General features: G+C 29.8%; 2 protein-coding genes across 9 annotated transcripts; both read right to left on the reverse strand.

Moving 5' to 3' along the window:
- Window positions 1-2,764: 2,764 nt before the first annotated feature.
- LOC114181652 (UPF0481 protein At3g47200-like) lies at window positions 2,765-5,309 on the reverse strand. Of its 3 annotated transcripts, none has more exons than XM_028068162.2 (3): window positions 4,994-5,309; window positions 3,242-4,523; window positions 2,766-3,150 (listed from the first exon to the last, which is right to left on the reverse strand). In XM_028068162.2, the coding sequence occupies exons 2-3, from the start codon at window positions 4,509-4,511 to the stop codon at window positions 3,143-3,145; spliced, it is 1,278 nt and encodes a 425-aa protein (XP_027923963.1). In that variant the 5' UTR covers window positions 4,512-4,523; window positions 4,994-5,309; the 3' UTR covers window positions 2,766-3,142. The 3 variants fall into 3 exon arrangements, with proteins under 3 accessions (XP_085528812.1, XP_027923963.1, XP_027923964.1); XM_028068163.2 differs by having other exon boundaries at window positions 2,768-3,150; window positions 3,242-4,086; window positions 4,994-5,308; XM_085672686.1 differs by having other exon boundaries at window positions 2,765-3,150; window positions 3,242-5,309.
- A 2,054-nt stretch (window positions 5,310-7,363) lies between these two features.
- Window positions 7,364-9,765, reverse strand: LOC114181497 (UPF0481 protein At3g47200-like). Of its 6 annotated transcripts, XM_028067968.2 has the most exons (5): window positions 9,613-9,765; window positions 9,476-9,521; window positions 9,247-9,374; window positions 7,658-8,965; window positions 7,364-7,574 (listed from the first exon to the last, which is right to left on the reverse strand). In XM_028067968.2, exons 4-5 carry the CDS (start codon window positions 8,952-8,954, stop codon window positions 7,570-7,572), a joined length of 1,302 nt encoding a protein of 433 aa, XP_027923769.1. In that variant the 5' UTR covers window positions 8,955-8,965; window positions 9,247-9,374; window positions 9,476-9,521; window positions 9,613-9,765; the 3' UTR covers window positions 7,364-7,569. The 6 variants fall into 6 exon arrangements, with proteins under 6 accessions (XP_027923769.1, XP_027923768.1, XP_027923771.1 ...); XM_028067967.2 differs by lacking the exon at window positions 9,247-9,374; XM_028067970.2 differs by lacking the exon at window positions 9,247-9,374 and having other exon boundaries at window positions 7,658-9,009.
- Between the last annotated feature and the right edge of the window lie 2,375 nt (window positions 9,766-12,140).

A 12,140-nucleotide genomic window follows, 5' to 3' on the forward strand; every position in this document is an offset into this window, starting at 1 on the left:
AAGAATATTTTTCCCATAGGCTCTCATTTTACTAACTATTTCTTTTATTCTAGAATAGTAGTCTTTAATGGTCTCAAATTCTTTCATTATTATTAATTCAAACTATCGTCTTAAAGAATGAATTTATCATTGTGTACCTCATCACTTCCTTGAAACTCCTCTTATATTATGTTCCAAGCTTCCTTTGCACTTGTGGCACCTATTATTCTTGGAAAGATTGTGTCATCAACTGCTTGTTGAAGAGCAAATAAAGCCCTTGAATCTTTCTACTTGTTTTTCTTCAAATCCTTCTTCTGAGCAGTATAAAGAGTGGAGGTGTCTTCTAAAATAGTGAATCCCTCTTCTATAATGTCTCATAAATCTTCAGAATGAAAGAATGTCTTCATTTTAACACTCCACAAATCATAATTTTTTCCTCTAAAAATAGGTATTGCAATTGATGATGTTTGATTGATAGTGGCCATGGATTGAGAAAATATTTTGGAAAGTTATGTAGAATGGAATTATAGTTTCTTCTTTTTTTTTAAGTAGTTGATCTACGCCCAACAGATGACCAAACTAACTTTGGTGTCATTGTTAGTATTTTTGAGGTTGTGAAAGGAATAGTTGATGGGATAAATAAAAATGTTGAGATAGTAGTAGTTGGAAGTAATATGTTTTATAGTTGTGAGTGGTTGTATTAGATGTTGTCTTAGTTGTGTACAAATGGTAGTATACATGGGTATTTATAGACTCAGATTATTCTAGAAAATGATAGCTAGAATTTATGTAGAATGTTCTAGATTTTCTACCTATGTAGAATGTTATTGACTTTTCCCTCATATCTTAGGTTTTTCTACAATGTTCTAGAATTTCCATGACATTTCAATACTTCTAAGACTTTCTATATTCTTCTAGAATTTTCATTACACTTTAATACATATATAGGCACTAGGGTGGCCATTTGGGCTCAACAATGCTAACTTGGTTACATTAAGTACCTCCAACCTAAGTGGCTTAGAGATGACAACGGGGCGGGGTGGGGAGGAGTTTTGCTATCCCATGCTCATCACTGTAGAAACAATTTGTCCCCATCCCCATATATGCCCGAACCCAACGGACTTTTGTCTCATCCCCATCCCCACCAAGTAATAGGTATAATCTCGTACTCATACCCATACCCGTTTTCTTACTACTTCAATATTAATTTTAATTAATTTTCATGAAATAATAAAAAATTACAGTAAAGTAAACAAAATATTATCAAATATTTAATATTAGAAGGTTGGTTGTTTCTTCGATATCAAATACTTTAAAATAAATTATAATTATTTACATTTTAGATTAGAATACCAAATAAAATTTCATGAGAACCAAAACATTTATTACATTTGCAAACTGCAAACATTAATGAAACTTAGTTAATAAAATTTAAAAATATTTTTAAAAAACTATAAAAGGAAAACAAATATTAAAATTAAAATATATTTCAAATGTTTGTTTACTTTAATTTTTAAATTCTAATGAATCTCTTTTTTTTATACACTAATAAAAGTTATAATACATCACTTGATTAAAATGACGTAAAGAACAAATAATAAATATAGTAATAAAATTTTAACATAGATATTGTATCATGGCAATTACATTAAATTTTTATATTGCAGTAAAAAAAAGTTATTTATATAATTATAGTGAAAAAATTACAGTATGATTGATAATGAGTTAGAAAATAAAAAAAAAACTAGATAAAATATATAAAAATAGTACTCTACATGATGAAAATAAACAACAAATAAATGTATTAAAAAATTAACAAATGTATGTTTTATAAACAATTTGAGAGACTGTTGAAAGGAATCGCACAAAGAAAAATAAATGTATAATTAAGGGTATGATAAGATGAAAAATACCTTAGAGATCTAAGAAAACTTTTAAAATATTAACATATATACTCAATGGTTGAGAAATAACAAAAATTGTTTTAGCGAAACAAAAGAGTTCTTCAAATGAAACAAAAATTAATAATAATAAGTAAATAATTTTTTTTATATTACCTAGTAAATGAAATGTTTATGCTATTAAACACTTAAATTGAGAGTATTAAATATTATCGGGCGAAAGGAAAATATACAATAAATAAAGATATTAAAAAATAATAGAAATATTCAAATGTGAGACATAAAAAAATTTTAATTGACATACATCATTTTAACATAATTACATAAAGGTTATGATAAGTTGAAAAATATATTGGACATGTGAATGAGTTTCATGACAAACCAAATAATTAGAAGAAATAAAAAATAGAAAAAAAATATATATATATATATATATATATATATGGTTACTTAATTAATTGTGAATATTTTAATAATTTAAATGAGGATGGAGATATGGCGGGACAGGTATTATGGCGGGGATATGTACATCTCCATATCCAATTGAAAAAGTCGGAAATTTTCCATACTCATATTCAGTCAATACGGAGATTCCCCATCGAAACGGAGATGAATTCGGATAATACCTATGAGGCAGATTTATTTGTCATCTCTACCTAAGTCATCTTAATTGTTTGGCTCTTGCCTTACCATTTTCCACTTCATCTAAATTTTTATTCTCTGAGCATCTTCCCTTAAATCTCCAATTCCATAAGGCTTGGTTTTTGAACGAGTAACACTTAAAGTCACTCTTTAACCCAACTCCTACTAGTTTGAATTTTATGCTTGTTTTGGTTGAATAAGGTAGATGGATCGGGTGTTCGTATTTATAGATAAAGTTGTAATCTTTTCACATGGTTAGCTTTTGTGAATAATCTTATTTGTTTTTCTTGTGTGTTCAATGTAAAAAGACATTACAATTTATACGACATACATTGGGCTTTTCATCTCCGACCCATCATGTCTACCAATTATTACAAATCATGACACTATAAAGTTCATTAACAACCGAAACGTAACACAGTAAATTCTTAAGTTTTGTTCTCCTAAAACATCAAAATATAACTAGTCATCAAATCTACCGTACATAGTAACTGCCGCATTTAAGTTTACTTAACACTTACAAGGTTCTCTTACAAATACAACTTAGACAACCAGATACAATCGTCCACGTCTTCTTCCCTTAACTGCCTTTTCTTGTTCCTTATTAACAACCCATCTCCTTATTTACCTGCACATTTAGCATTGCAATTTTAATCAGTTCTAACTCATTTCGTATAGCAGTAGTTAAGTAGTTAAGTATACATATAATGACTTCTTACCACGAACTACGGAGATGATTGAACATACAGTCTGAATAAACGTTAGCAAAAGTAGCATAATTGCAGCACTAGTAGATGCTATTTTCCAAGGAGTGTTAAAGTACTCGTGTATAAAGATAGCCTTGTACTTGTTGCGAGGATTTTCATAGAATTCATTCAAACTATTGCAGATGGAGAAATAGTGTGAATTGAAATCTGGCATAACAATACTTGAGCTCAGATGATTAATCATTGTAACCACTGCTTTAGCATCACCCATCCAATTAACAATAATCTTCTTGTCAACAAGTATGTCCACGTCCTTTTCAGTATTGATAAGAAAATCTAGCAACGCTACATATTGAATAATGATTTTTGTAGAAGAAAGGTGGCAATCTTCATATGCCATCATATTCCTGAACAAAGCTTCTGTAGTGGCATGTATATTCAAGATTGGCATGCTCAACACTCCATGTTTAGAATAGGTCAAGTCAAGTAAGCTATTATTAGGACTGGCTTTGAACTTAAGACCTGCCTCCGTTAGTTGGCTTGCACTGTATACATGATTAACTTCTTCGCATTCTTTCAGTTTTTCAAGACCAAGTTTTGATGATGATATTATAGAAGATCTTAACAAATCAGTGAAGTGTTTTGGACTCTCTCTTGGACACATGTTTCTTAGACTTGTGTTCTCAAAATAATTGAAAGTAATGTCAAGTAATTTCTCATTCATACCAGTAAGGTTGTAGAGTTGTTCAAGAACAAAGAATGGAAGTTGATTTTCCAGAAGTAGCAAGTCACGTTGAATATAGTTTAGCATCCATGGTTTTAGCAACAACGGATCTTTTTCCTCCCACTCACTGTATCTGTGGCATCTTAGAAAAAGTTCAATTATGAAGCAAGCATCAACTAAAATCATCTTTAAGAAATAATCAACATTATATTGAATCGTGGCTGCATAACAACTTCGAATAATATTGCTTTCTTCCATCTCTTTAATTTTGACAACAAATTCTCTCATAGGTAGTCGTGTTCGATTTAGGAATCCCTTGAAATATTTCAGTTTAAGCTCTTCCATTTTTCCAAAACTATTGTGATGATAAGGGCCAATTGAAACAATTCGAGGTGTGTAGGCTTCAGGATTATTTTCACGAATATCTGGTGGTACCCTATAAATGCATTGCATATAGAATTCATCCATCTCCGGAGGTTTCACATCATGAAGCATCTCACTCCATTCTCTCTCCAAACGTTCTATTTCAATCGCTACATCTCTCAATTCTCCTTCCATTTGGTTAAAACTCTGTAACATTAAAAGTTATATAATAACGTATTCAAATATATTACGATTAAGGATTTTTAGAATACCATTTTTAAAGGTGGGGTAATTAGTAAATATAAATACTTATTTTAATAGGCATTCTTAAACATAATTGATATACCAAATATTTTCAAAATTAATAATTTTTTTTTTTACATTAATAAGCAAAAGAGAGAAAACACACTATATACTATAAAAAATACTGGTAAAGCAGTTAAAAAACAGTTAATTAATTCAATTATAGCATTTATACCAAAGTAGATCTAGATATTTCACAACAACAAAAAATCAGCCGACTTTAAAAAAAATCTGAATTCAGTATAGTACTTCAGCCAACAACAAGACACAGATCCCCTGCAGCTAAAATAATGAGTGCAGAAAAAATGTATTCATGGATGCATCAAAATCGAAGAATATTAGAACTAAATAGAGAAAAAAAAAGGAGAAGGAACCTCTGTTGAGGAATTGGATTAATGTTCAGCAATTGGATAGCCTTAACAAGCAAACCCAATATCCCACAACCAGCATCTGTTTTCTGATTCATCTCATATAATGATTCATGCTTTATATAATAATTCCTTATGCTAAAACCACTTTACACGCTATCTCGTGTAGCATTCGACTTTATAGCATACTAACTGATGAAGCTATCAGGTCCCCTTCACAGATTAGACTCACTCAATTCTGAATGCTCTACTTGAAAACTCTAAAAATCACACCGAATTATATTTTGCTAAAACACAAACAAAACTACCTTCCATTTGTAAATTTTCTTCCTCATACAACTCAGCAATTCCTTGATGTAGAAAGTATTTAAGTGCCCTAGGCATAAAGGTACACCATTTCACACTCAAAGAATGTATGATTGGTTGATTCCTTCCTAAAGTTGCAAGTATAACACACACTTTAGTTTCACGTATCACATGCGGATTGGGTCTTTTGTTTATACGATCTGGTCTTTGTATAGCGATTTGGGCAAAAGTTGTGGATTAAATAAATGTCAGTCATCAAATGACATCTGATATTTGAAGAGCATGAAGAATGAAAGGAAGTATGAGAGTGAGGTCTAAATAGACTTGAGCAAAACAATTTTCCATTAAACAATATATTTTTATCCTTCATGTTAAGAACCTCTTTCTAACCTTCTCCGCCACATATTTCCAATTTTATGGTTTACTCCTATTGGCAAGTAAAGATAGATATACAAGGATGGATCCAACTGTACAAGTCAACAAAATCGAAGATTCAAAGATGGAGGGGTCAAATATATATGTTTCTGATTTTATAAAATTGAAATGGAGGGAATACAAATATGAGTCTAAGTTTCATATTGGGTAGAAATGAAAAAATAAAACACCACATAAAGATGAAGACCCATAAATCCATTGTCTTAAGAGTTTTGTGTTAAGAGTGGTGAAAATCTTTTGTAGTTGAACTCTTGTTTCATTGGTTTTTTAATTTTTTGTTTGCATATAAAATTATAAATTAATTCATTGTTAACTTATTAATGTACATCTAAGTTAATATTATAAACGAATTAGCTCAATCAAATTTGTAAGAAAATAGAGAAACTCATGGACGGTAAAAATAAACGATAGGAGGAAGAACAATTAATAAAAGGATTAAATATGTTATGTTTTTGGTTCCTCAAGTTTTAGTGAATTTTGGAATTAATCTCTCTTCGAAATTTTATACCAATTTAGTCATTCATCTTTAGAAATCTGTGGATTTAATCCTTCTTACCAAATTTTCTTAAGTTTATTTGACATTTTAAACACATTTTATGATAATATTTGAGTTAATAAAGCGAAAGTGTGTCAAACGGTGTAAACAATTCAGATACTATCATGAAATGCGCTTGAAACGTCAGATAAACTTAACAAAATTTGTTTAAAAGGATTAAATTCACATTTTTAAAGATGAAGGACTAAACTAGTCGAAAGTTTTGAAGAGGGACCAATTTCAAATTTGACTGAAATTTGAGGGTAAAAACATATTTAACCCTTAATAAAAAAGCACAATTCTCGGGATTGGCTAATTATTTTAGGAAATTCATTAATGATTATTGAAAAAAAAAGGGCAAAACCACTCATTTATTTAACAAAGAAAGTGGTGTTTAAATGGAGTGACTATAGCTCTAGTGTTGGCTTTACCAAAGAAATTTAATATTGGATGTGATGCCTCAAGGCTAGTTATTGAGTATTCTCATCCAAGATGGTAAACAAATTGCTTATTTTAACAATGAGGACCGATTAGAAAAAGTTTGAGAAAATTGTCCTACGGTGGATCAACAAAACTCGGCTACAAAACTATTGGGTTACCTATTGGATATTGAGTATAAATTAGGTCTGAAAATAAAGAGGCAGTTGCTCTCTCACAAGTGGTGCTAATTTCCAACAAGTTATACAATTTACTCAGTGAGAGGGAGTTCAAATTATATAAGAGCATAAAGACGAAAAGTTGATGTAGATAATCTCAACCTTGAAGCAAGGTATAGAAGCCAAACCAGGCTTTAAATATAAAAAAGGGAGTTTTGTTGTATATAGAGGAAGATTAGTTTTATCTTCTAACTCTGCATGGATTCCCGAGATGTTGCATGAATTTCGTGAGACATTCCATTGTATTTCTGACTCTACATGAGTGGGGATGTTATTTCTTTGAAGGAGCTTGTTCTATGATTCGAAGATTACTAATTCCATTGTATTTCTCATATTTAGTAAGAATATTGGCTTTATTTCATACATGTTATTCCTTCTATTCTTGTTGTTGGAACCTTAACCATAAATATTTTAGATATTGAATAAAAAAATTAATATAAATTTAATTAATGAAAATAAAATTAAAATTTAATTAAAAAAAGTAGATGTTAAAATAAAATGTAAAGAACAAAAAAGTTCTTGGAATCATTACTATTTGATAAAGGAATACACCTTACAAAAATTTTCTTGTAGACTCCGAGATATAATTATCAAAATGTCTTCTTTCCCAATTGACCTTCATGTTCCACATTTAGCGACCCAACTCCTTATCAATCTTCACAGAAACAAAAACTATTGTTATTATGATTTTGTTACAAATAGTTCAGTATTCATATATATGATGATAATATTTCTTACCATGAAATAGTGAGACGATTGAACATACAGTCTGAACGAACGTGAGGAAAAGTAGCACAGTTGCAGCAATAGTAGATGCTATTTTCCAAGGGGTGTTAAAATACTCGTGTATGAAAATAGCCTTGTACTTGTTGCGAGGATTTTCATAGAATTCATTTAGGCTATTGCAGATGGAGAAATAGTGTGAATTGAAATCTGGCATAGTAAGATTTGAGCCCAGACTGTTAATCATTGTAGCCACTGCCGTAGCATCACCCATCAAATTGACAATAATTTTTTTATTAACCAATACATTTACATCTCTTTCAGTGTCGATGAGAAAATCCACAATCTTTAGATATTGAGTAATAATGTCTGTGCCTTGAAGGTGACAGTGCTGAAATGCCATTATATTTCTGAACATCATTTCAGTGTCATCACCTATATTCAAGATTGGCATTGTAAACATACCATCATCCGCATAGGACAAGTCAAGTAAGCCTTTATTTGGATCCACTTTGAACTTGATACCTGCCTCTGATAGTTGGCTTGCACTGTATACATGTCTAACTTCTTTAAATTCATTTGGTGTTCTAACATCAAGTTTTGATGATGATAGTAAAGAAGATCTTAAAAGATCAGTGAAGTGCTTTGGACGCGTTATTGGACAAACGGTAGCAAATGTAAAGATCCTAAAATAGTTGAAACAAATCTCAAGAAAGGAGGGGAATTGTTTATCCATACCAGTGAGGTTGTAAAGTTGTTCAAGAACAAAGAATGGAAGTTGATTTTCCAGTAGTATCAAGTCATGCACAATCTCATCTAGCATCCCTGGTTGTAGCAACAAAGGGTCTTTTCTCTCCCAATCACTGTGTCTATGACATCTTAGGAAATGTTCAATTATGAAGAAAGCATCAACTAAAATCATCTGTAAGAAATCATCACTATTGTACTTAATAGGTGCTGCATAACAACTTCGAATCTTTTCTTCTAACGTTTTGAGTGTGATGACAAAATCTCTCACTGATAGTTGGGTTCGATTTAGAAATCCTTTGAAATATCTAATTTTAAGCTCTTCCGTTGACTCAAAAATGTCGTCTTCCTCACCAATGTCACGTGTTTTATGAAAAGGGCCAATGGAAACAGCTAGAGGTGTGTAGGCTTTGGGATTATTTTCACGAATTCCTTTTGGTACTCTGTAAATGCATTGCATTGTGGGATCATACATTTCTGGAGGTTCCACATTTTGAAGCATCTCGATCAATCTTGTCTCCAAACATTGATGTTTACCAAGTGAATCACTTGATTTTCCTTCCATTTGGTTAATTTCTGTGGCATGGGAATTGTTAAATTAATATTGATAACCAAATTACCTACAATATTAGTAAATCGAAGGTAAGTCATTTTAATATAGTTCCAATATTGAAGAATTTAAATCTAGTTGGAGTCAATTTTATGAGGTTTTGATTTACACTTTTGTGATAACTTATAAGATATTTTTACAATAAGATCCACGCTTTCATTAACGTTTTATTTAGTTGTTGGTATAACTAAATATTTCTAAACCAGTAATTTTTATATTAAGTCTGAGTCTTAATTGGAGGACTTACAAAATACAAATTTTAACCATTATGATCCAGTGTGTAACTCCTGTGATATAGATGCTTTGAGTATATATTTCTCCCAAAAACAAATGCAGAAGCAGACACTTCAAAATGAGAAACGATATTCGTACACCCTAGATTCAACGCAGATCAGCAAAAAGATTCATATTCTTGTATGGATCAAAATCGAAGAAGATATATAGGAACTATATAGAGTAAAAGAAGGAGAAGGAACCTGAGATGATGAACTTGTTATGCAATAGGAATAATCTTCTTCACACCTTTAACAAGCACAAATCCTCTGTTCAAAAATAGACGCATCGAAATAGAAGAAGATTGAACTGAACAGAGAAAAACCGGAAGAGAGGTAACCTGAGACGGTGAAATTGTTGAGGAATATGATTAGTCTTCAGCAATTAAATCAACTGTTCCACACCTCAGCAACTGCTTTCTGATTCATCCTTTATAAAATAATTCAAGCTAAAACCAATTTTTCAAAGTCAACAGGCCATGTATGAAAACTATTCGAAATCTAATGGCTATAAATTGCAGTTTATTAATGCATTATTTAGTGAATGGTATTGCACGCTCTCTCGTTTTTGGATAACGTATGGACCCATTGTCCAGCATTTGGCATGTTCTGAAAGTATTATATAAAACTCAGTAATAAATAATTATTTATCATAGAATTTAAAATATCATAAGAATTTTTTTATCAAATTTTCTATGAAAGATATTTGCAAAAAAAAAAAATCATAATAATATTTTTGCAAAAAACTATTTTTAAGAAATATAATATTTTTTATTTTTATATGATACATTTAAATTTCATAAATGATTTTTTTATTAATTTTAAATTTATAAGTAATTTCTTAAAAACAAATCTTGAGCTGTTTTTCTTTTCTATGAAATTAAATTTGTAAATATATTTTATGCAAAATTATTCCACTAAAAATTTTATAAAATATAATACTTTTATTTTGATATTATTATCAATGATGAAGCAACTAATCAAAGATTTATTTATTCTATTAATTTTAATAATTAAAAAATAAATTATGAAAAGAAAAAAAAAAACAATTGCAAAATAAGGTAGAGTTCAGGTCCCAGCGACTCAAACGTTTTCCTTATGACGCCAACTTACATCGTGGTTTTGTCGGAGTGCGTGAAGAACATGAGGAACTCGACGGAAAGTTATGTGAACACGGCCACGACAACAATCATGATGAAAGCCGCCACAACCACGCCGGGGACCTTCGTGATCACCTAAATTATTCTGCACCGATAATGCTGGTCACCACGAGAACGAGATTGAGCAAGCATGCGAGAGTGAGAATGAGAACCGAAGGGAGAGAGCCTTGTAAGAAAAAATGAGTCTTTGTGACGTCAAAAAGTTCCATATCAGTAAAGATTTGTCGGATAAAATTCGAAATAGGTAAAAAATATTATTATAAATAGATATATGAGTAATGGGTACGAATATTTTTATACTCCACATGCTAATGGGGCGAGGTACGTACGAGTATCGTAGTATCAGTACCTGTGAATATTCGTACCCGCTATATTCTAATTTAAATTATAAAAATAAAAAAAAGTGATTAATATATTAATATATTAATTTTGAATGACTTACTTTTTTATCAATTAGTTTTTAAAAAAAATTATTTTATTGTAAACTGTCATTCAACACTATTTAAATGAGTTATTTGGACATTGTTTGAAATTTATGAATGTTATGTATTATATTTTATTTGAATTTACGATTAAAAATATGTTGTTAAATTTTTATTTTTCTGTAAATACCTGTGGATACCCGTAAATATCCGTAGATATTAAAAAAAATATGCGGGTACCCAGATAATGATTATTCGCACGGATACAGATACATGACGGATATTTATCCAGTGAGTACGGTACGGAAGAGCTACTACTCGTATCCTACCGTACTGTTGACATCCCTAATAACAAAGAACAAATATTTCAAATTTCTTTCTTATTTTTAAAATAATTATTATTATAAAAAGATTTAAAAGATTTTTTCCTAAAATATTTAAAAGTATTTATTATCACAAATATTATATATATATATATATATATATATATATATATATATTATAATATTTCACAAAAAATATTTATTTTTTCTCCCATTCTTGATTTATTTACATTTTTTTTTCATATTTCATATTTTCACACGTTATTTCACTACTAAAAAAATTTATATTTTCTACCAATTTTGTTTTGAATTTTTTTTAAAGAAAATACTTATAATGAAAAAGAAAATTATAGAAAATTGTTGTTAATTTTTTGTAAAATATTGTGTATAAAATATTTATTATAACAAATTTTGTAAAAAATACTTACGAAATAATTTTGTAAAAACAAATTATTTACGAAGAAATTACCTATCGATTAAGATTTTTAGTAAAAATAGTAAAAAAAAATCAAATTTTTTTAACAAATTTGTAAGAAAATTTTCATGTAATATAAATTTTTTTACTAATGTTTAGAGTTGAAAGACAAATTTTGTTCTTATTTTTCATATGTCATGTTTCATTTTATCGAGGACATTGAGTGAATCAAATCGAGTAAATGAGTAAACAAAAACCAACATTTTAAGGCAAACAGAATCAAGAGGAAGAGTAGAGAAAAAGGCACCGTTAAGACATGTAGAGAAACCCAATTGAGATATATAACAATATCGACGGAAACCTCATCGAGGTGGGGAGATATGAGAGAAAGGCACTCGAGACAGGGATTTGAGCTAAATCGAGAAGAGCTGTAATATGCAATCGTGGAATTGATGAGAACATCTAAGACTACGTAAAAATGTATGTATTCTTCTTTTATTTTAGTTATCAAGTAACACTCAGAAAAGCGAGAAAATATATAAAATAGAT

The sequence above is a fragment of the Vigna unguiculata genome, chromosome 4, assembly GCF_037176805.1.
Source record: "Vigna unguiculata cultivar grain cowpea cultivar isolate G323 ecotype 2 chromosome 4, ASM3717680v1, whole genome shotgun sequence".
NCBI lineage: Eukaryota > Viridiplantae > Streptophyta > Magnoliopsida > Fabales > Fabaceae > Vigna > Vigna unguiculata.

Excerpts from the sequence above, each read along its gene's own strand:
- LOC114181497 (XM_028067967.2), bottom strand. The coding sequence starts at position 8,954 with ATGGAAGGAAAATCAAGTGATTCACTTGGTAAACATCAATGTTTGGAG.
- LOC114181652 (XM_085672686.1), bottom strand. The coding sequence starts at position 4,532 with ATGTTACAGAGTTTTAACCAAATGGAAGGAGAATTGAGAGATGTAGCG.